Here is a 25,060-nt window from a genome sequence, read left to right on the forward strand (position 1 = left end):
CACCATTCTAGGGGCCACAAGTGTCCTTTCTTCTGTTAATAAATTTGAAAGAAGAGCAGTTCAATTTAGGATGGTGATTGCTAAAAAGCTGATTTTACGAGTGTGGTGGAAAATGGACTCTGTGCCTATAGGCTACTTATAATTTATGGTTGGGAGAATTGTCAAATACTTTACATCTGGAGAGACTGAGATTCTACAATGAAGATAGAGGGGATACGTTTGATAAAACATGGGACCCTGTACTGAATTACCTTAAAAATGTGAATTGTGAACCCATAGACACTGGCTATTGTACAAAACCTCGCAGTGCAAACAAGAGTATGATGATGTATATGTCTACTGACCTATTTATTTTACTATTATTTATTTTTCTACTTTTATATTCTATCTATAGTAGCCTACTCATTTTACTTACTCACTTTACTTATCTATGTTTGTACTTGGACGTGTTCTCTGTTGTATTATGTCATTGCCCAGTTCTTGTTGCTGTCTTTCTTATGTGTGTAGCTACAAGTGAGCGCATAAACCGGAGTTAAATTCCTTGTATGTCTGTACGTACTTGGCAAATAAATCTGATTCTGATTCTGATTTTATGACCATGAAATATCATTGTGCTTGATGTGCTGTGTTCTTTCTTTTTTTCTCTCTTCTCTTTTTCCTCTACTTATTTTTCTCTTCATTTCATATGTAGGCTATTTCCTTTTTTCCTTTTTCTCTTCATTGAAAATCAATAAACATATATAAAAAAATAAAATAAAATAAAATAAAAAACTTCAATCAAATCAAATCAAATCAAATTAAATGACAAATTTGTAGCTGAAAAAGAAAAACAAAACAACAACAAAAAAAAACACACACATCTGATTTTGTGGATTAGCTAATTTTGGATGAAAGTAGGATTTTTTTTTTTCCCGGATGAAACCTTGAAAGCACCATGATCCCTCCCGTTTCCTGGAAGGAGGAACCAGGCAGTCACCTCTGGCAGCGCAGCGCTAGCCCCGCGTAGCCCCGCGTAGCCCAGCCCAGTCGGACAGCAGAGCCGACCGCTCCTCTCTCTGTCATCACCGGCCGGGCTGATAACATACACAGTTACACACACTTACATACACACATATATATATACTGTATATATGTTTATATATATATCATTCCGCCGTGTTCTGGAGACTACAACCGGGAGTTAAGACGTCGAACCGGATGCCTCTATGATCCAGCTAACACCACAACGAGACTCACAGCGTTCAGTTTGCACAAGGTAAGAAGACATTTTCACAGCAGTTTTCTAAATTAGCACGTTAGCTTAAAACTGTCACGGTGACGACGACGTCCACCAGACTCCATTCAAAAAAACGGCCGTTTAACGGTCACTGGACTTCACTGGACTTTCACATCAAAAACGGCATTACGTCGCTGTGAAATAAAGTCTCAAAATAGTGAAAATTGTTCATCTTTTTATCACAATTAAGACACAAGTACAAAGCATGCTATGTAATGTTGTTGTTTTTTAACGGTAATATTTTACATTTTTTAGAAGGGGGGGCCACGAGCCGTTGGGAACGACCGTTGATGTAGGATTTTCAATGGACATTAGCTGAAATAAACGCGACATAACTGCGTGTTCACTCTACGCCGAATTGTTTATTATTATCATATTAACGTTTTAAAATCGTTAGAACAAAATATTGATCAATTTATTCGGTATTGATAGTGCTAATTCGCTAAATTAGCCGATTTCTCAATGGGACTTTTGGCGCCTGTCCGTCTCCATAGCTACAGCTAGCTGGCTGTTAGCTGCTCCACATAACGGGCCACAGCCGGTTCACACGTGTATTTTCAAATAAATGTTGATTTTTAAATGACACAGTTTTTGACCAGAGGAGGTGACACTTGTTTCACCTGGAGGGTTATCTCAGGCAACAGCTAGCTTACACCTGTCTGTCTGTCTGTCTGTCAACACCTGGGCCAGAGTGACTCGCTTTGATTTAGAAAACCCACAGAGAGACATTTCATTTCACTTCACAATGTATTACGAGCTTATATATATATACAGGAAAAAGAAACAAAAAAGAGCACAAAACAACAACAGAAAACAAACAAGACACCCATGACCAAGAGGTAGTATTTAAACAACCTCTTTCCTTGTGGTCATCTTTTTTTCTTCAATTGATTTATGTTTGCATTCTTTTAACAAGAAGATTTAACTTCAGGCAGAACAAAGAGAAACAGTAAGGTTGTGAAAATGCTACTTTTTAAAATAATCATTTATTTTATGAGTGGCAGGGTGTAAGATAGAAAGTAACCAGAAAGAGCATTTACTGAAGAAAATGCATGTGGATGCTGAAAGCAGCTGAACGCCCCTTGCTGAAACAATGCTGAATGAACCGAAGAAACGGCTGAAGCAATTTTGAAAAGGCCGATGAAAACCTTTTAAAAGACTAAAAAAAGTAGAGATAGAGAGGGAAATCTTGCATGTGTAACAGTTGAAGAGTTGAAATCTGCAGCTAAAGTGACGGTAAAGAATATTGATCAACCAGTGCTAACATAGCTAAAGCAATAGGTAAGTTTAGATTTAAAAAACAATTGAGCCTTTGTAAGTAGAAGGTTGATTTTGTATGAAATGGATGGAAATTACTTGAATTGCTGAAGTAGTTTTTAAAACACTGAAGTCTACTCAAATCAATAAACGGATATATATTACAAACAGTAACTAGTTCTCATGTGCAGGGAGATTAGCAAAGGATTAGAGCTCCACAAGGACAAACAGACGACTATCACGCGGCGTTCCTCCTCCAGCAGCGCGGCCAGTCGTCCCCACAACATCAGCCTCTTTCTCCGGAGCAATGTAGAGTCAGTGATGTCATGTGATGTCACGTCACATCACACTGATCCACTCACCTGTCCTGTCTGTGAAATTATCATTTTGTCTGCTTACTACGGAGACAAAGGGTTTTAAGGTGAAACAGTCAGACTGTGACAAGCTGAACCTCATGTCTGCATCAAGCTCGTGTGTGTGTGTGTTCATTCACGCCTGATCCAGTGACCTAATTATAAAAATCGAGGCTTTGTGTCCTGAAATAAGTCATGTGCATGTGCCTCCCTCCCAACAACAACAACAACTGTGACCACTCACATATTTCACATAAGGGCTGCAACTAACAATTATTTTCGTAATGGATAAATCTGTCCATTATTTAAACGATTAATCGATTAGTAGTTTGGTCAATAAAATGTTGAAAAATGTCAATCAGTGTTTCTGACGTCCTCAAATGTCTTGTTTTGTCCACAAACCAAAGAGATACTCAGTTTATTGTCATAAAGGAACAAAGAAACCAGAAATATTCACATTTAAGAAGCTGAAATGAGAGAATTTAGACTTTTTTTTCTTATAAAAACTACCCAAACCGACTATTCGACTATCAAAATAGTTGACAATTGGTTAATAATCGGTTATTGTGCAATTAATCAATATAAAAGGAAACTGTTGGAAAATGATGGAGGATGTGTTCACGCCACATCATTTACTACGGTTTATGATATAATAATAATAAACCATACACTGACTATCGAGGGAGCCTGATGCAAGCAGAGGTAAAATATCCACAAGATACAATGAGGCCACAGAGACACAACTTTTTGAAGTGTAATCAGGGCATAATGTAATTAGGATATTCCAGTAAAAGTGGTTAATACAGAACAAATAGCCTTTGTAACTCGTCTTATCAGTCAAACACACCAGAGCTGCAATAAATCCACCTGTGTGTCGGTGATAAGGTTTAGATTCTAGTCAAACTACACACAAACCACAGCCAGCAGGCGTTTCTCTTTTTATTTGTGCACCTCATTGATACCGATATCTAATGTTTGTTTTACATATTAACCTGCTGATGATTATCTCCTGGATTATCAAAGTGACTGTTTGGTTTATGGAAATAACGAATGACTAAGATAAACTTCATACAAAGACTCTGTCACGTGTCGTCAGCAGACACTGATGGTTTGAAATTAGTCTCGAGTTCGATCAAATTGCAGATTAATCAATTGATAGAAATGAATCGGAGAATATTTTAACAAACGGTTAAGAGTTGCTGGCTCTAAATTCTCAGAGTGGAGTATTTTTCTGCTTTTATCTACATTTTATATCATAAACTGAATATTTTTAGGTTTTAAAGACATGAGATTGATGTTCACCTCCATCTTTTTCTCTCTTCAGTTAGTGAAAGACAAATTATTTAGTGACGTTCACCTGAAAAGACAATTATCTGTATTCTCACAGCTCCAGCCTCCAGTATTAGTATAAAATAATCAGAGTTTTAGCAGCGTGTAAATCTGCCTTGTCCATCATAGATGAAGTCAGAGGTTCAGCTTCTTCAGTGTTACATTTTTACTTCTTTGTCAGGTTTTTATTTCAGTAAACTTAAAAGTCTTTGAGCTCAGATTATGTCTGGAAAACTGTGAAGGACTGGCTGTTTTCAACTCATTGATTAATCACAAAGATAATCAGCAGATGAGCTGACGGTGAAAATAGTAGGCTAATCGTTTTTTTTTTTTGAGGCATTTTAGAGTTAAGACTGAAACCAACGGTATCTTTTCAGATCTCTGTTCATCTTGTTTGACTCGTGTTGTTAAACTCCTTTTTTTTTTTTCACTTGGACCTTTTTTCATCGCTTGTCTTTGACTGTTGTGATCACACGGTGAACATGTCAGCGCTCAGAAAGCCGCCGTTATTTTTAACAATAAAGAGCTATTTTAAGAGCGACGGTGTTGCAGACTATCTGAAGAGTTTCTATCCTCACTGGGAGAGAGTTTTAATGGGAGTTGTTGCCCTCAGTCCTCCAACGAGTTTCTTCATTTGTGTTTTTTTTCATAAGCCATAAAAAAAAGAAGAGGAAGAAGTAGTTGAGTGACAGGAATCAATGCTCTTTTATCTTCTTGGATACTAATAATAATGGCTTTTTAAAAATGATAATTGTTGAACGTCTAAATATGGACCTGAGTAATAAATCAAATCTTTTTCTCTATGTTCATTCATTTATTTTTATGCCAACAGAAACTGGTTTGATTTAAGTTATATCGTTATATAGTTGTTGCTTTATTTAATTTTAATGGTTATTTTGATGAGGTTGGTGGGTGATTGTAGGTGAGACGAGAGCTGCTGTTCACTCAGGTTGGTTTCTCTGTGTTTGTTTGACACATCAGTCGTCACATCTGGGTCACGTGTGATCAAGCGAGCTGCCGTGTGACTTTGAGAGAGGAGGCGCATGATTATATTTCATTATACAAAACCGAAAAAATGTTTATATAGCAGTGAAGAATTATGACAAACCCAATCAATCATACTGAGAAACAACATGAGAGGTATCGAGGCCTTTCTTCTCCCAGTCTTTGTCTCTTTGTCTCTCGGCTGCAGCGTGAGGACACGTCGTGGCTGAAGACCTGATGAAGTCCAGAGCTCCAGCGCTCTCAGTCAAATATTTGGAGATGAAATCAACAGACTCCTCTGTGTCTGTGTGGCGTGGCACACGTGTTGTACAGTTAATTTTCATACCAAGGCTCTGCTTGATAAACACGTTTGATTTGTATAAACGGAGCAGCTTTTTAAAGTCGACACCGTAACGACACGACTTGCATTTAGCTAATTAACCCGACAGCTCTGGCTTCTTGTCGACGCTCCATCGATTGGTTCAGTGGGCGGCGCTCTGAGCTCTGCAGACCTCGGACGTTCGCTGTAGTTTGACTGTTAAATCTCCGAGGCCGGCCTGTCTTTTTTATTTTTTCTGTGCTTTGCTGGAGCTGCCTTCTCCTCCTGTGACTGGAGGACGCCATGAAGCGTTGACTTGGCTCGGGCAGAAACGCCATCTGGGCCTGTGGCGTCTCCAAGTCAAACGACGGCCGGTTTAGAAGGGCTGGGTACCGCTACTGGTTCACTGATTCAATATGATTCTGATTTACAAAGGTCCCCATTTGATTCCATATTGATTCATTTAGAGAGATTTCAGTTTTAATACCAATTCTTGCTCGTATATGAAAGAGATTTTCACAGAACTAAGAAAGATGTAACTCTCTTTCGATGGAGTATTAGGGTCACATTGAGAAAAAAAATGTTCACAGACTTCGAGAATATTAGTTACAAGAATAAAGTCATCATATTTTGAGAATGAAGTGGCATTTCTGAGGAAAAAAGCAGCTATTTCCTCCAAGTCCGCCTCGTTCTTCCTGCAGAATAGATGCATATTCTTTCCAAAGTCCTGGTACGGGTGACAATGTGGTGCTCATGTGCCAAAAGATTAAGTATCTCCTTGTTTTACCACGCACGACTACTGTCATGCATGCACGCTTGTCTGTGTGTGTGAATGACAATGCGCTATGCGGGGATGAATGAACAGAACTATGTTGCGATGGTCGAGCCAAAAGCAGAAAAATCTATTTGTGGCGGACATAATTTGAATGGATGGGAACCACTGCCCTAATACTCCGTTGTACTCTCTAACCTGGTGCATTATCAAAAAATATCAATGTTTACATAAAGAATTGACCAAAAAGCAGTTACATTAATGCACATTTATTAAACATGACCCGCTACAGAAGGAAGTGGTGAAACTCTTCAGTACAGTTGTGGGTGACAATCGCGATCGCGCAGATCTAAAAAAACAGGAGGAAACAGGAAATTACGTACCGGTACATTAAAAGATCGATCTAAGGATTTTATGAAATCGATATCAGATTGATAAACATTTTACACTGTTTTTTTTTTTTTTTTTTTTACAGTTTTGCTCAGGAAAAAGAAACTAACTTAATGAATAAAAAATTATTTAACTATCCAGATTGCTAATTAATTGTCTATGAATTGTTTGATTGGACCTGAATCTTTCTAAATGGCTCTAATGTGAATGAAACAATGTGGTGTCAGTTTCCCTCACCATCTGCTCCAGTTATAAACGCAGGTTAGCAGTGTGAAGCTTAATTTTTATTCTCCCAGCAGAAGCTCTTCACTAATCGGATGATGGACAATAGAAATAAAGCAGCTTTCTCTTGCGCTGCAACACACACACACACACACACACACACACACACACAGTTTGATTCAGGGGATTTTCTTTTGTTAGTAGTGAAAGAAAAAAATGTTTTAAAGCACAAAAAGTTGTCGGTAAATGTTGGTTATCAGCTCCGGTGTCTGGGCCTCAGCCTCAGGAGCTGGATCTGATTGGGGCAGATTGAAAAAAAAGTTTGTGTTTAACAAAGTGAAGTTGTTCGTGTGTGACAGTGGGTGGGTTTCCATCCACTTGTAGGGCGAATTATCTGAAGATCGATTGTGGTTTTTGAGGCAAATGCAGAGACTGCTTGCTGAAAAACTGCCCCAACAGGAACTAGCGGTTTTGCATGAATTTCCCTCTAAAACAACTCTGTGTGGTAACGTTCTGTTATTATCTCATAGCGTGGTGAATGTGCAGGTCACAACTTGTCCACCAGAGCGTTTTGGAGTTGTTGGATTGTGCATTTGATGAGTTTGATGAGAAAGAAATTCCATGAGCCTCCGTAGCGTAGCTCTGCTCCGCTGTTGCACTTTAAAGGTAACAAACCTACTGCTAAGACTATAGGGATTATGGCAATGGGCCAATTTGCCAAAACGTTCAACTATCCCTTTAAGAGATATTTCAGTTTTAATATCAATTTGCTTGGTTATGAAAGAGATTTCCACAAAACTAATGCTGCAGATTGTACAAAGATGAAACTCTCCAACCTGGTGTATCAACGAAAAATATTCATGTTTACATTAAATTGAGCGAAAAGCAGTTACATTAATGACCCACTCCAGAAGTCAACAGTGCAACAGTGCAATGGCTGCATTTAAAGATCGGTCGAAGGATTTCATGAACTGTGACTCCAAGATGTTGAGTCGACCTCCATCAACAGTTCCAGCTTTAATCTCGTCCATAACAACCGGTAGAGAAGCTGAAGTGTGTTTTTCGGGCTTGAACCTGCAGCGATGGCTCTGTGTTTCCTAAACATCATGTCATGAGTTTGAGGAACAGTTCAGTCTCTCTTTGTCTTCTCACACAGATGTTCTCCTCTTCTTTTTTTTTTTACACGCCGCCGCCGGTCGTCATTCCTTCCACACACTCGCCTTAATCGATTTATTCGGGAGAATAATAAACAAATTCATCAATGAGGCGAACGAACCGTAGCTCCGTCCCTGAACACGTCGTCGTCCAGCTGCTGCAGACTCAGACTCATTCATCTCAAAAACAACCACAAAAGCCCCAAAATGTTCAGATTGTTCTTCTCTGTCGTAATAACGTCAATATGCTGAGCTGCCGTAACAAAACCCTCCATTCATGTCACACAGCTCCAGCTCCAGCAGCAGCAGCAGCCGGGGGTCACCGTGTTATCTGTAATAACTGCAAAAGTCGTCCAGTTTTTAATCCTTTGTAAATCTGCTCGTGTGTAAAGTTAAAAAAAAAAAAATCCAGAGAAATTACCTTCCATATGGCAGCGAACACGTCGGACTGCAGCAACAACATCTCTGTGGTTTGGACTTGAGTTTATTTATTTATTGGATTTTTAGTGTTAGTTTATTTTATTTATTTTTATTTTTCAGATGATGAGAGTTACACATGCTGAGTTCACTGACAGTCTGTACACTGTAGTTTCCACTGTGTTTGCTCACTTTGCCAGCACATCCTGCACCTACTGTTTTCCACACAGTGGTGGGGATACGACGTGTGTGTGGTTGTGTGTGTGTGTGGTTGTGAGTGGTTGCGTGTGTGTGTGTGTGTAGCAGCCAGACTCTGACCAGGACGCTGGCTCTCCCTGACATGGACTTGGACGGGTAATCTGTGAGATCAGCAAAATGTAATCTTCTTTAGTCAACGACCCGGACAGCATTATGTGTGTGTGTGTGTGTGTGTGTGTGGCTCACTCTGTGTGTGTGTGTGTGTGTGTGTGTGTGTGTGTACAGTAGCCACGGTTTAATAGAAATCCTCTTTGTATATTGTAAATGTGAGCACCTCTTTCCAGGTTATTGAACGTTACTTGAATGCATCGCCTCTAAATCTGTTTCATAGTTGTAATAATGGAAATAACGGAGCTTTTTCATTTGTTTATTGTTGTTTATTTGTATTTCCTGCTCAGCTGTGAGTCAGGTGTTGAGCTGCTACAGGAAGTGACTCACCTCTCCCCAGGTGATGCTGCTGCTGCTGACGACTCGTTCTCTGAACTCGCTCTCTGTGGGAAACGTGTCGTCGTTACAAACAGTGAAGCGGCGTCGGCTCTGTTGAATGTGACAGTGAGAGGTGTGATGAACCCAGAGAGCAGACGTGTTTCAACATGACAGATGTGAAGGATGATGTCGCTCTGTATCTAGCGGATGTTTAAAGAGGAACGATGCAGGATTTGTCCCTTAGCTCCAGCTCCAGAGTCTTAGTTCTGGTTAAATCAGTGACTAGTAACTAGTTCCAGGGAGAATGGAGGCTCTCTGCCTTCCACCTAGCGTCTCTTGCCTAAAAAACCAACCTTGTAAGATCAGAGCCTCCGCCCGGTGTCCCAGCTCTTGTCTCACAAACATAACGTGCCCCGTAACCTGTAATCTCTTGTTTATGACAGATAAGACTACACAGATATACACATGGTAACATGGTAGATGATAAATAACGTTATCCACCGCTCCATGGATTGATTTCTCACCAGCTTCGTTGTTGAAAACAAATGCACATGGAGGAGAGGAGGGTTAGAGGCACGGAGGAGGAGAGACCAGAGTTGGAGAGTTCAGATTTAAATAAAGTTGGATATCATATCAACAATGTGTCAGAAGTGTAGATGACAGGTGTTATCAGAGGTTTTTTTCTGAACCTTAAAAGGCCCAATTAGTAATTAATGAGTTGGCTGATGAAACGGTCAGAGGAAATGCCTCGTTATCATGGCAACAGTCCAAAGATGCTTTGCTTCTTTACAACGATGTGAAACAGAAACCACTTTAGTTACTCTGTTTTACAGGCGGCGCAGTGGTGAAGCGGTCAGCTCTGTTCGATCACAGCACAAAGGTTTGATTCCCAGGCGTGTGGAGTTCACATGTTCACTCCTGCTTCCTCCTCCAGTCCAGAGACATGGACACTGACAGCAGGTTAATAGGTCACTGTGAATGTGTGTGTGTGTGTGCGTCAGCATCAGCTGTGGGTCAGGAGGTCGAGGGTTCGATCCCGGGCTCCTCCAGTCCACATGTTGAAGCATCGTTGGGCCGGAGACTGAAGCCAGAATAAAAGTGAAACTGCAGCATCGGTGTTGGCACAGACGGTAAAGCTCTGAAGTGATGATTAAATCTTGTTAATGATGCTCAGTTCAGTCGGTTCAGAGGCTGATTAACCCCCCCACCACCACCACCCACCCCCTCCATCTACCCCCACCCCCCTCTCTATATCTACCACTGCAGCACAATTGGTTTATATGGGACTTAACATGTTAATCCCTGTGTGTGTTAACAGGAGGAGGATGGAGATGCTGAGACGTCCCTCTGTGTTTGAATAGAAGAACAATTAAACTGAACTCAGGTTTTAATTTCAGTCGTTTCAATCAGCAGCAGCTTCAGGAAACACATTATTGATTCATCAATTTATGAATCACTCTCAATCAGTCTGTGAAATAATAATAATAATGTCTCTGTCACTACTGACAGTAGTTACTTTGTGTTTCTGTACTTTCATCACCTCAGATTCTGTTTGTTCCCGTCTGAGTTAATTGCTGTGCTGTTGTCGTCTCCTTTCATGTGCGACGTCGTGGCCTGAAGCTCGAGTTCATCTCAGTCTGAGTCTAAACTCTGAGCTGTGACTCGCTGTAATAAACTCCTGCAGCTGCTCCTTCACTAAACAATGTTGTAATCTGCTTCTCTTGCAACATATCATCTCTGTAAAAGCCTTGTGACGTTTTTTATAATTCGCCTCATACGGTTGTTGTTTTTTTTTTCTCTCTTTTACTTTTCTCCTGAGCAGAGGTGAGCCATGGCTGACCCCAACGCCGCCCGCCCCCAGAGGAAGATGTCCACGGCCGGGGAGAGCGTGTACAAGGTGTTAGGGCTGGAGAAAGGAGCGTCGGCCGAGGACATCAAGAAAGCCTACAGGTGAGTTATTTATTCTCCGTTACAGACTGGGTTTCCCAAAATAAAAGCGATATTTCTAAAGCTTTGAGAGTACATTTGCTATTTGCAGGTGTTTCCATTGAAAGGTGCTTTGCGAATGAGCCGTAATTCTCCTAAAGCCTTGTAAAGTCTCGCCACTGTAACAGAAGGAACTATTGTAGGGCCCTATGATTGGCCAATGGGCTCTATGCACAGCTCCACTACTTCCTGAACTTAATGCTGCTCCTTCGTTTCCTGTCTTACATTATTGGACTGAACTGATTAATTACACCGGAACAGACTCATCCAACCCCCCCAAGACAAAAACGCTCAGGGAAACACTGTTAACCATCAGTGCGGTTTTGCAGAGGAGTTGTGTGAGCAGGCTTTGTCCAGTTTTGATCGGTAGCAGGGCCTTGAGACAGTGGAGGTATGCCACCTGCTGCGATAGAACAAAGTTTTGAAAACATCTGCTTTGCAATGTAAGAGATAACGTGGCTGTTGTTCTCGCTGTGAGACTGGTGACTTTTTCTGTTTAATTTCAGGGTATCCGCGGGGTCTTGAAAAGTATTAAAAAGTGATAAATCAATTTTGGGAAAATTAAGACCCTTAAAAAGTATTAAAAAGTCTTTTCACGACTTTATAAAGTCTTAAATATTGAAGGTATTTTTTCTGAATTAGCTGTCCAAGAGTTTGAGTTGTAAAAAACATTGCGGAAGTGTGTGAATTTATTTGTTTTATTAAAAAACAAAGATGAACCAGTTCATGAAAAAGAAAAGAAGATTGTTGTTTTGGTTTTTTTGAGGGTTGAGCAATGCTTTTTTTGATAAACTTTGCCTTTGATTTATTATCCCAGCCTTTTTTGAATTCTGTTGTATCATAGTGGTCTATAGTCTTTAACACAAACTAAAACTGTTCAGTTAAAAGTGTCACTGACGTTAATGATTACAGCTTGAAGTGGCGGTGAGGTGTTAAAAAATATTGAGAAGGTCTTGAAAAAGTCTTAAAAAGGTATTAAAATTAACTTCAAGATTCCTGTATAAACCCTGAATTTGTTTTTTAGTCATTAATATTAAAAATACACTCTTTTTGGAAGTAACATAAGAGTAAACGGAATTTGGGAAAAAATAAAAAGGATTTTAGGGCCCTACTATTGTTTGGTTATTCACACATTCATGTTACTGTGTGACACCGTCTGAGTCATCAGACTGAACCTCACACGCCTTAGTTTTATTAAAATAACCCAGTTGGTTGGAAACGGTGTGTACTCTTCATCCCATACTTTGACATGTGGGACTAATTTTTAAGGAAGATGGACGTTCAAAACATTTTGCGTTTAGTGATTTAGCAACTGTGGTGAAGTGACGATTCAAAACAGACGGTGGAGAGGGAGAGTAATGGGAAACGGAAAAAATGACCAACAGGATCAGATCTGATCAGACCTGGAGCGTCGTGTAAATGCCGTTTTCATTTCCATGACACTTTTGCGATGCACTTTGATATCGACAGGTCTGAAAAACAAAAACCTCACGAGAGTGTAAAAATGTTTTGGCGATATTTGAGAGGGTTATTGAAACGTAGATGTTTCCATTACCTGGTCTTTATTGCGATATTTAGGTTTTGCATATTTCTAGGGCAGGGGTACTCAAATACATTTTTCGAAGGGCCAGAATTTTTCTTAACAGACACCTTGGGGGCCGCACATTCAAATAGGCCTAGATTGAAATTAAATTCACCTTTTTCGTCTAATAATTTAAATATTTTTTATTTTACTTGTAAGCACATCATTTTTATTTATACACTTCATGGTGTTTTGTATGATATAAAATGAAAAATCTTGACATTGTCATATCATCATTTACATATCATGCTGGAGCTTTACACTGCTGACTTGTATCCTCAGACATGCCCTGTGATTTTCAGCTTAAATATGAAAGGAGGCTGACCATCACAGGACGTCTGACTCTGTTCTGAGGATACAAGTCATTGGTCCTGAAATGTGTTTCTCTTCTATAACACACATTCTACATCTCGGAGGCGACGTCTTTCCACACATGGGCTTCCTTCACCTTTCAAACGAGGCAGAGTTCAGAGGGAAACAGTAGGAGACATAGGCCGATGGGACCGGGACACAACAGCGGGGGAGAAGCAGGTCGTGCAGCTGTGCACCGCTGACGTGCACGAAAAAACAATTGCGTCTCATCAAATGCGCGCGGCTACGGCTTTTGAGTTGTGAGCGTGCATGACTCGCGGCTACATTGAATGGGTTTGAGCGCGCGCAAAAGACGCTTCATCTGAACGGCCCCCCATGCATGATGCACACACAGTTGAACCAAGACGGCGGTGAAAATCACCCACGGTCTCTGCAGACAGGCAGGGAAAACCCTGCAGTCCAGCCCGCTCCCCGAACACTCGCGCATGGTGATTTGGGTTCGTCAGCGTTCCTGTATCCCAGTGCAGCGCCTCACAGGCACACACAAACGCTCCGCACGTGTTTCTATGTCCCAGCGCATTGACTTACAGGCGCACGGAGCCCGAAAATACAGTATACAGTAATATGTAAACTAGTAGAACTCAGTCGCGGGCCTGATTGGAAGGTTCGGCGGGCCGGATGCGGCCCGCGGGCCGCCTATTGAGTACCGCTGTTCTAGGGGTTAATGGAAACACAACTAGTGTGATCAGTGTGTGCAGACAGAGGCATGCTGGGTAATCTGCTCACTCTCTAATGATTATACTGTGGGTGTTTCCTAAAGCCTTGGCCTCAATAATCCTGCTGCTGATGGTGTGGTCAGTGGAGAGCAGCACACATGAAGGAACATGTTCATAAACCTCTGATTATTATTGTCTTTATCTAATTATACTTGTTTTAATTATTATTTTGAACATGTAAAACAAAATAAGGCACAATTTCAGTTTGCTCCTTCATATGTAAATAACAAACATGTCGAAGAACAACATTTGTAAAACAAAAACATTAAAGCAAAATCATACATTGATCGTCCCAGTTCCTTCAGATCCAAACAGATGAAATTATCCAGACTGAAGTCACATGAGACAAAGAAAAGTAGCAAATCAGATACTCAAGAAACAACAAATTTATTATGAATAATAATTATATGGAGGATGAAGTGGTGGTGACCTCATACGACTCTCACCAGGTGCAGGAAGCTCAACGTGTCTCATGATGTCTCATCTCCTCTGAAAACATCATTTACTGCAGTTTATCAATAAATCACACACGTTAATATCTTTTTAATCTTTTATCACTGCAGCACTTCTTTTAAACTTTCCTGCCTGACTTTATACAACCTTATACTGTATATGACTTATTCACATTTCAGATTAGTTTTATCGTATTAAGTGGCCTTTTCACATCATCTTAATGTCCTGTGTTTATTCTTTTATTCTTCGGATTCCCATTAGCTGCCACTAAGGTGGTAGCTACTCTTCCCGGGGTCTGCATTCTGCAAAGTATTACAAAAAAAACATGACGTATCACAAACAGTATAATAGATTATCAGTTTTCTGATCCAACAAGTCAATTTAAAAAAACATTTTCATGACAAAAACAAGACGAATCGCATAGAATAGATGTCAGATACCTGATCCAACAAGTGAAATTACAAACATTTTCATGACAAAGTCCAATAAAAATCAATTGTTAATATCTCGGTCCCTTATAGTAAGTGCAGTTGCTCATTTTAATTTAATTTATTAACATAATCTCTCAGCAATTTCTTGAAACTTGCCTTGCAGGTAGGGCTGCACAATTAATCGAATTTTAATCACGATCACGATTTTGGCTGCCACGATTAAATTAAGATGATCGTCACGATTATTAACATGTAAAAAAACGGGCTGTGCTGCATATCAAATCAAGCGCTTCCTCAACCAATAGTCCGCCAACCACCAGGGGGCGAACGAGAGGTCAGGGCTCCATGAAGCTGCCTAACTAACAAGCGAGCGCATCCTCCCTTTACATGTTGTTTACAGTCCAGAGTGTGTGTCCCGGCCGGTCTGCGCCTTCAAATGCTGCTGTACTGTGTCACCTTCTGCGCCCGGTGTTACGTCTCACTCCTAGACTGTATGGATCTCACTCTGCAGTGAGAGTGAGACGATGTCGGCAGCAGACGGTGACAGTAGACATGACGTGTGTCTGTGTCTGGTCAGTCAGCACCTCAGGCTGTCTACTGTCGCCGTCTCGCTCTGGATCGGATCGAGGTCGGGCTGCGGGGTGGTCTCAAAGCTGGACCGAGACCCCGTCACCCCACGCGGCCGTTTTGGTGTTAATTACATACGTCGTGTAAATAAAACGTTCCGACCGTGATCATAACGGCCGGTAACGGCGATCTATGGCCGTTTTGGTGGCAGCACAGTTGAGCTAGGCCGACCTGCTGGACGCTGCCTGTGTGAAAACACTTGGTCTGTTCATTAAATGTTTTTAATTCGTTCCAAATTGCTGCTGAACCACCCGTGCTGTGCTTTGGTCCATGCTAGACAGACTCTTGCCCACACATCTCTGTGTATCATTGATGGCAAAAATTAATTTTTACCTATAACCTACTTTGAAATTACATTTCAGAGCCTGTACTTTCTTACTTTTATTTGAGTAAAGGAGTTGAATCAGCAGCTACTTCTACCAGATTTATTATTTATTTTTTTGTTTTTTACACAAGTATCTGTACGCTACTGTACAGAATGACACCTCTGCACTCTGCAATGGCATTTATTTTTTTGCTAGCCCTTTGTCTTGGGTCAATTTTATTTTAGGCTATTATTTATTTTTATTTTACGTTTTATTTTGAACTACAAGCCTTGTTCACATAGCCTATTGTTTGTTTCAAATAGAAAGTGCAATAAAAACATGTTTTATCTAACATAATGTATAATCGTGATTAATAATCGTGATTTCAATATCGACAAAAATAATCGTGATTATCATTTTGGCCATAATCGTGCAGCCCTAGGGTATCTTTGATGTATATGTAAGCCTCTATAAAGCGTTCATACAGAAGCTGTTGATAATACAGATAAACAGATGAGGTTCCGTCCTCAAACCTGATCATGTTTCCTCTTTAACTCGTCTGATTTTCTGTTTCCCATCAGGAAGCTAGCGCTGAAGTACCACCCGGACAAGAACCCAGACAACCCGGAGGCAGCGGAGAAGTTCAAGGAGATCAACAACGCCAACTCGATCCTCAACGATGAGACCAAGAGGAAGATTTACGACGAGTACGGCTCCATGGGCCTCTACGTGTCCGAGCAGTTCGGAGAGGAAAGCGTCAAATATTACTTCCTCATGTCCAAGTGGTGGTTTAAGGTGAGTTTCACACGGATTAATCTGCATCTGAACGTTCAGAGGTCACGTAATGTCCTTTTTTCCCCCCGGCATCAGTGTTGAGACGGTTGTGTGTTGTGTTGTGTGTCCTTCAGGGCCTGGTCCTGTGCTGCACGCTGTTCACCTGCTGCTGCTGCTGCTGCTGCTGCTGTTTCTGCTGCGGGAAGTGTAAACCGCCGGACGACGACGAGAGCTACCACTACGTCGACCCCGAGGACCTGGAGGCTCAAATCAAAGCCGAGCAGGACGGAGGTGAGAAACACTGGTGTTTAAATACGATGTAAAACTGACTGAGTGTTTTTCTCTGAGATGAACCGTTCATCAGTTTAAACGCTTCATGAGACAAAAGTGGATGTAATGCTCCTTCAGACATGACACGGTTTTAGTCCGGTGGAATTTAACCCAACTAAATAATCTGTTTCTTAATAATCATAAATAACCAGCTGCTTCGGTCCATGACGATGTTTGTGATCATAACAGATTCTATGGAAGATCATTAGGGCCAAAACGGAGAGATTTTTACTTATTTAAAGATTGAGTTAAAAGTCAGACATCATTTGAGATAAAAAGTCTGAATTTCCAAGATAAAGAAATTCAGAATTTCAGATCAGATAATCTGTCTTTTAACTCTTTAAAGGGGACATATTATGCTCATTTCTGCTTCTTGACATGGTACCTTGATGTCTGAAAGTAATGTTAGTAACATGCTTTGGTCAGAAAAAAACAAAAGATTGAGCAGATTGGGTTCTCTACACACCAGTTTCACAGCCCTGCTCTAAACGGTCGGTTTAGAAGCTTCGCTCTGGTAGCTGAGGTAACCATGGGAGCGAGGGCTTGAATGTTCACATCACCCGGCTTGTGATGATGATGTAAAGCCGGGTGAAATTAAAACGGCTTGTTAAGAAACACATTTTCAGACTATGGCAGTTTACAAAATGTTGACATAGCTGTCAAAACTTACGTTTAAGGGGTGAGGAGGCACTCTGGATACGCAAATACACATACTAAAGCAATGAAAAAGTGAGTTTTGCATAATATGTCCCCTTTAAAGAAAAATCTCTGTTGTTGGCCTTCATGCTCTTCCGTAAGATTCACCTGAGAACAAGTTAAACAGATGAATAACAACGAGCAGAGACGATAAAAGGAGAAACAACAGCAGCAGTAACGTTTTAACTCTTATCCTCATTTGACGTGAACGTTTCTTATTATCTGGCTCGTTGTAGTTAAATCATTTTCCTCACGTTGCTGCTGTTCAGACAGTCAGAAACCACCGAGAGCAGCAGGATGATGATGAGGATGTTTCTGTTGTGGTCCTGAGGCCTGAGGAGCCGAGCGTCGACATCACTGGAGGACACGAGACGGATGAAGCAGTTTCTGCTCCTGTTTCCCTCTGAAGTGAAATGATGCAACTGTTACACAACACAGAGTCACAACATCAGCAGCATCAGTTAACTTTAACCACCATGATCTAGAACAGGTGGAAGCAGAAGACTGTTATCTCTAGCTTCGTGTTAAAGGACAATTCCAGACAAATTCAACCTGGGGCTCTAGTTTACTAATATTTTAGGTCTAAAAGAGATTTTCTTTTTAATGTCTCCTGTAATGTAGTAATGGGAGCGGACGGACTTGAGGCTGTTTATACATCCCGCAAAACCGCATTTTCTTCACAGACAAGGTCACATGGCTTCAAACAAACACAGAGGAGTTTGTTCACTTCAAGAAAGACGACATGTTTGTAAACGGAGCTGTGATACAAAGTCTTGCACGAGTGGAGTTGACCGTCTCAGTAGGTTAACAGGTCGTCTGAAGCTCCCGTTGGTTTTATCAACAAAGGACTAGATAGAGGAAGTCTGGCTGTTGTTTATTCTACCTGTAAACATAGTGAGCATCAACTTGGCTCCAAGATGATAGTCTCAAACAATTGCTTTTTCTTTTTCTTTTTTTCATTGAATGACTATTTGATTATTTGAAAATCATTGTCCATCCCTAAAACATGAAATACTCTTAAAGGTTGAGGAGTTGTTACGTTCCCACACGTCCTGGAAAACCTGGAAAATGGTTCACCAAGTTTCCAGTCATGGAAAACACATGGAAGATGTGAAAAAAAAGAAGAAAAAAAAAAGTCAAATGTCCTAGAAAAGCTCGAGTTGTCCTGGAAAACCCTGACATCAGCTACCAGAGCTCTACTTGACTCTTTCAGACCCCACTTACAGTAGGATTTATTTTCCAAAGAAAACTAGAGACTTTGAGTTGATGAGTGTTTACGCGAGCATCAGGGTTTTCTCTCTTGCAGCCACAGTCTCCTCTGCTGAGTGACAGACAGAGGAGCAGCACAGAGCTGTTCTGGGTGTGATTTAAAACAAAAACAACATGTTTTTGCCTTGTTCTATGATAAATTTGTCATCATTTCTAAGCATGTAAGGCAGTGGTTTCCAACGTTTTTTGGCTCGTCGTGGCCCCAATTTGACATTCCAAATTCCTGGCGACCCCGCAGCCATGTGCAGTCACGTGATTACGGCCGTCAATCAAGATGCGCCAGCTCAGATATTTCTATATGCTGCATTTTATTTAAACTCGATTTATATTGGAGAAAGTGAAAGACAGAATACAGTTGTTTAAGATTGTGTGTGTGGTGTTTTTAATCATAATTTCAAAAAGAATGATGATTAGTTAAAATATTTTTATCAGTAATTTTTTTTTTTTATCAATTACTAGACATTTCAGGCGACCCCAAGGTTGAAAAACACTGATGTAAGAGATTATAGATACGTTAGAGACACAGACTGCACATCTATAAATCAGACTTCTGGTTAAATGTACAAAATAAGGTAAAACTGTGGAAAACACTTCTCCAAAGCCTGAATGGGACGAGGGATGTGTTGGTGTTTGGTGTGATAACTTGTCTGTCAAACTGTAGCAGCTGAAAACGTCCTGGAAAATGATTGTGGGAACCCTGATTGTCCTTTAAATCCTCGTTTTGGGACATGAGCCAGTGTTGCAGGACGCCCCCCCCACCCCAGTGTTGTTGTTGTTGTTGTCGTGGTGATGACGTCTCTCACTCTGCAGCCTTGTTGTGTCGATGCTCCCACCAACAGGTAACACGGTAATCATAGGCCAGCCCACGTCCGACTGCCCCGACGGTCAGACTCAGCCCCTCCCCCTCCCGCTGCCCATGATGCCTCCACCTGAGCCCCAGGCGCCGCCGCCGCCCGTGGCAACCGGGCCGGCGGGGGAGGAGAACCCCGGGGAGACGCTGCCAGAGTCGAAATGACTCGTAAGAACCGAACCAACGTCTGTGTCTGTCGTCCATCCGTCCGTGTTTTTCATTGCTGTGTTCGAAATCGCCCCCTATCACGGATGTAGTGCACTAACTATATAGTGTGTTCGCCATTTTGTAGTGTTGTTCGAATTCTCCGCGATTAATTTCATCCACTATGTAGTGGACGACAAAACACCCACAATGCACCGCGAAATTGAGTGAACAAGCGATGCACACTACTTTCTACTCCCGTATCCCACAATGCAATGCGGTCGTGTTTTGCCAGAGAAGAAGAGGAAGCTAATTAGCATGTTAGCTACGATTTATTTAGGCAATTTACCAAAAAAACTCCTCAGACATATTTGCCTTCGCTCCGTTTGCCTCGTCCGAGGAGCAGGAGTTGGGCAGCAGCATCCGAACATTAACAGGCAGCATTAAATCAATCTAATTAAAGGGATAGTTCACCCTAGAATGATATTTCGCTCATTATCTACTCACCCTCATGTTGACTAAGGGCTGGAAGAATTTTCAGAGTCCTCCGTCCCTTCTCTGAGTTACAGGGGGTCTTAGCGTAGCAGTGCATTTCAATGCAACGGTTGCAAAGGGACACCAGAGCTCTTCGTAAAAAAACACACACAAAAAAACATCCAAATACCTCCATGATGCTCGTATGTAATGTCCGTCTTGTGCTGAAGCCCCAAATTGCGTAATTGTCCCGAAAAAAATTAAATAAGTCTATATTTTAAGCTTGTTTGTAGCGGAAGCTTCTCGAAGCTCCTCTTCCTGGTCCGTCCAAATCTCGCGTGATTCGCAGTAACCGCACTGACGCCGGCGCAAATCACGCGAGATTTGGACGGACCAGGAAGAGGAGCTTCTAGAAGCTTCCGCTACAAACATGCTTGGAATGTGGACTTATTTAATTTTTTTCGGGACAATTACGCAATTTGGGGCTTCAGCACAAGACGGACATTACATACGAGCAGCATGGAGGTATTTGGATGTTTTTTTGTGTGTGTTTTTTTTACGAAGAGCTCTGGTGTCCCTTTGCAACCGTTATATGGACATGCACTGCTACGCCAAGACCCCCTGTAACTCAGAGAAGGGACGGTGGACTCTGAGAATTCTTCCAGCCCTTAGTCAACATGAGGGTGAGTAGATAATGAGCGAAATATCATTCTAGGGTGAACTATCCCTTTAAGAAACTGTAGTAGAATATGTATTAAATACGATCTGATGAGCTAAGCTAATAGCCACAGAGCCGCTAACGGCTCACGATCAGGACACACAACAGCAGTTTACCAAACCAAACTTCCGCTATTTCAACAGTTTATTGTCCGAGTAACACAACCACACAGAATCACATCCTCAAATGTTCCCGCAAGTGTCCGTTTTTTCTTATTTTATTTTTTATGTGTCCGGTTTGTTTCACACATCCATGGTTTGTTTACATGATTCTCGGCGCGTCTGCTTCCGTCACAGCAACACCTGGCGCATTAGCTGACGCAACCACGTCCAGAAAATTACCATCTAGTGTCCGAATTCTCCTCCCGTCGTTCCCCACTATATCATATGATGTAGTGGATAGGGAGTGAGTGAGTGAGTGGATGATTTCGAACACAGCCATTCACCGTCCTCCTCTTCCTCCTCCTCTGTGGTGTCGCCCGGCAACACGCCACGTCGCCCCATGTTCTTGCTTCTTCACTGACCCATGACAAAGCTGCGTTCGCCAGCGTCACATGTTCTCCACCGCGGCGGCGTCCCATCCTGTCGCTCACGTTGTGTCGTTGCTGCATGTGTCCTAACACGTCTCATCTGCCTGTTGTCTCTGTGTCGCCGAGGAAACGCAGCATGGCTCATTAACTCCTGCAGCTGCCTGTGTGTCACCGTGTTGTCGCCTGATTATAAAACAACATCCAGGGTTCATTCAGCCTGAATTTACACATTTATTTGACATTTATCTTGCTGCTATAAGCACTTTGCACTTTGCCTACCTCATACATGTTGTTGTCTAAATGTTGTCCATTGTCAATCTGTATCTGTTTATGCCTCATCTTTGTATAATAGCTTGTATTCTGTGTATTTTATTACTTTTATGTTATGTGTAGGGACTACAGATGGAAATTAGCTGGGAGCTAAATCTGGTGCAACCATCTTTTCATTTTTTCCTTTAAATGATTAATGTAATTGCACATTGTCCCTTATTAAACTAATAAACTAAACTAAACTTCTTTTTTTTTTTCCAGTTTAATGTTTTTAACTGTTCACCAGGTTTTAATTTAGATGAAAATATTCTTTCATTCTGATCAAGGCCTGCTTTTTTTTTTTCTAAAGCTACAATCTGCAGATCCTCCGTCTGATGCTTCGTCCACATGTTTGTTTGGTGTCGTTATGAAATGAAACAAACAGGATTTAACTCTGTGGGTTTTTCTCTCCTCCCTCAGGGAAGTGACGGAGTGGATGAGTCTCAACAAGCAGAAGCAGCAGGTCAGAAAAACAGAGTCAAACTCAATTTTTTCTTTTTTCTTTTTTCCATAATGCAATAGATTTAAACCATATGAATTTAGTTTTTTTAAAGGGATACTTCACCCAAAATCGATAATTTACAATTTTTCTACTCACCGTCATGCCAAGGAAGGGTTTCGAGAACTTTCAGAGTTATTAAAACGCTTCTGGAGTTTCAGGGGGGGTCCGTCTGGCTACGGATTTTCATATAATGGCGGTGGATAGAGTTCATTTTTGAATCGTCCAAAACACACACTATGAAACATCCAGATACCTCCATACTGCTCGTCTGTACTGACCCAAGTGTCCTGAAGCCGCCACGCCACTGCCTTTCCTCCCACCAGAAGCTGCCTCCATCAGCTCTTGTTAACATTTCCATGTTTTCCACATTCTGTGTTATAAACTGTTTTCTTGTCTGTAACAACATCTATTGCACGTCTGTCCGTCCTGGGTGAGGGATCCCTCCTCTGTTGCTCACCCTGAGGTTTCTCAGATGTTTCCCTGTTAAAAGGGTTTTCCATGGAGTTTTTCCTCAGTCAATGTGAGGGTCTAATGGTGCGTTCCAGTTGTACTCGGAAGTCGGGATTTCCAAGCTCCGAGTCGTTGGATTATTTTCCGACTCGAAAAGTCGGACGATCCACATAACCCCCGAGTTGAAATTTAAACATGGCTGCCCCGGTTGTAAACAGTCGTAGAAGCTCCTGTAATGATCCTTTTATTAACACTTTTTACTATTTGCCGTCACAATATGTCAGCCGTATACATAGTATTGTTAGATGAAATGCTGTCACAGTGTAATTTACATTTTTCATGTTTATATGCGAACTACAAAGCAGACCGTGCTAACAACGGCTAACCGTTAGCCTGGTAGTTTCAGCCGGGGTTTTTGGCCGTTGGCTGCTTTTTTCCGACTTTGTAACTGGAACGCTGATAAGTCGGGTGTGACGTAATTCCCAGCTCCGACCTCCGACTTCCGAGGTATATGGAATGCAGCATAAGGGCAGAGGATGTTGTTGTGATGCCATGTAAAGCCCTTTGAGACAAACTGTTTGTAAAAATGGGCTATACAAATAAAATTGTCTTGCCTTGCCTTAACAAGAATTTTTTAAACTGGTGAAACATGGAACATGGGATCTGTCATTACAGGTGTTGGCCCAGTGTGTGTGAGGATCATGAATGAAAAGAAAATGTGAATATTTCTCTATCTGCAGCCTATGCAAGATGGCGTACCAAAAAATAACCCCAAAAGAATCGCTGGATTAGTAGAAAAATTAAAGGGATAGTTCAACATTTTGGCAAATTGGCCCATTGCCATAATCGCTATAGTCATAGCAGTAGGTTCATTACCTTTAATTGTAGGTGTAAGCTATTTTCAGTACGGCGGAGCGCAGCAGCTGGCTGCTCAGAGCTACGCTATGGAGGCTAAGGGAATTTCTTGGTTTCCCTCATTAAACTCATCAAATTCAACATCCCAAAACTCCACAGCGCTTTTGTAGACAAGTTGTGAGCTGCACAACCACCACGCTATGAGATAATGACGGAACGATACGAAACGGAGCCGTTTTCGAGGTAAATACAGGGTAAATACGGAGACTGCTTGCTGAAAAACTGTCCCTGAACGCAACGCGCATCAGCGGTTTTGTATGAATTTACCTCGAAAACGGCTCCGTTTCGTATCGTTCCGTCATTATCTCATAGCGTGGTGGTTGTGCAGCTCACAACTTGTCTACAAAAGCGCTGTGGAGTTTTGGGATTTTGTATTTGATGAGTTTAATGAGGGAAACCAAGAAATTCCCTTAGGCTCCATAGCATAGCTCTGAGCAGCCAGCTGCTGCGCTCCGCCGTACTGAAAATAGCTTACACCTACAATTAAAGGTAACGAACCTACTGCTATGACTATAGCAATTATGGCAATGGGCCAATTTGCCAAAATGTTGAACTATCCCTTTAATCATTTGAGTAATCGATGAATCAAATAAATAGTCATTTGGGACAGCCCTATAATACAGCTCATTCCTGAGGATGTAGATGATTTGAACAGAGAAAAACACCGGAGTCAGAGTTCATCAGTTTATCAGTAGAGTTTGTATCCGAGGACAAAGTTTCTGTCTCTGTTAGTCTAACTTGAATGTTTAACCTCAGTGTTTGTGTCGATCGATGGACGTGAGCGACTGAAGCCGCTGTTTCACATCTCCTCTTCTCTTCTCTCCTCTTCTGCTTCTTCTTCTCTCCGTCTGCAGCCTTTCGAGTCCTCGTTTCGATCCCGCCACATCCGACCGCTGCCAGAGACCCACAGACCCAGAGACCAGCCCCCGACCCCGCCGCCGCCCCCGGCCCCTCCTCCTCCTCTGCCTCAACCTCAACCTCCGCCTCCGTCAACACCTGCCAGGTGGGAGCCTCGAGGCTGTGAGCCGCCGTCACAGCGCGGAGGAGAGTTCATGTTCATTAAACCACACACTGGGCTCATGTTCACTGTCGTATCTACATCATCAGTCAAAAACGAGAAAAAATAATGTAGTGGACCGTTGATCCACGTTATCGTTCTACAATCCAGACCTGGACTGGAGTTTATCTTTCTTATCTCTCCTCCCTCTGTCGCTCTGATGTGAACTCTGTGACCAGCAGGAGGTTTCCGGATGGTTTTTTTTGTTTCTTTTTTTGTTTTTCTTTATTTTATTTTATTTTTTTTACATTTTCCCCTTAAACCTGCGTTGGGAGTTTCCCTCCAGAAGAGACAGAGACTCCATGGCGGATTAAGACGCTTCTCGATGTGTAGAATTCACCATCAGCAGCAGCAGCAGCAGCGAATCAGAGCGACGATGACGATGTGGAATTCATACTGTACCTCTTTGTTTCT

The 25,060-nt window shown here is 41.7% G+C and overlaps 1 protein-coding gene across 1 annotated transcript; it reads left to right on the top strand.

Moving 5' to 3' along the window:
- The first annotated feature begins 1,031 nt into the window (after positions 1-1,031).
- dnajc5ga (DnaJ (Hsp40) homolog, subfamily C, member 5 gamma a) lies at positions 1,032-24,672 on the top strand. The gene is made up of 7 exons (XM_085770835.1): positions 1,032-1,255; positions 10,980-11,107; positions 16,211-16,424; positions 16,538-16,694; positions 19,538-19,716; positions 22,143-22,185; positions 24,444-24,672. Exons 2-5 carry the CDS (start codon positions 10,989-10,991, stop codon positions 19,711-19,713), a joined length of 666 nt encoding a protein of 221 aa, XP_085626961.1. The 5' UTR covers positions 1,032-1,255; positions 10,980-10,988; the 3' UTR covers positions 19,714-19,716; positions 22,143-22,185; positions 24,444-24,672.
- The last annotated feature ends 388 nt before the right edge of the window (positions 24,673-25,060 follow it).

Source organism: Trachurus japonicus, chromosome 24 (genome assembly GCF_045865225.1).
Source record: "Trachurus japonicus isolate A0001 chromosome 24, Traja_1.0".
NCBI classification, from domain to species: Eukaryota; Metazoa; Chordata; class Actinopteri; order Carangiformes; family Carangidae; genus Trachurus; species Trachurus japonicus.

What these genes read in the sequence shown, in the direction of transcription:
- dnajc5ga (XM_085770835.1), top strand. Translation starts at nt 10,989, where the DNA reads ATGGCTGACCCCAACGCCGCCCGCCCCCAGAGGAAGATGTCCACGGCC. An exon ending in GACATCAAGAAAGCCTACAG is followed by an intron (nt 11,108 to 16,210) that starts GTGAGTTATTTA and finishes GTTTCCCATCAG; the next exon opens with GAAGCTAGCGCTGAAGTACC. An exon ending in CAAAGCCGAGCAGGACGGAG is followed by an intron (nt 16,695 to 19,537) that starts GTGAGAAACACT and finishes TCCCACCAACAG; the next exon opens with GTAACACGGTAATCATAGGC.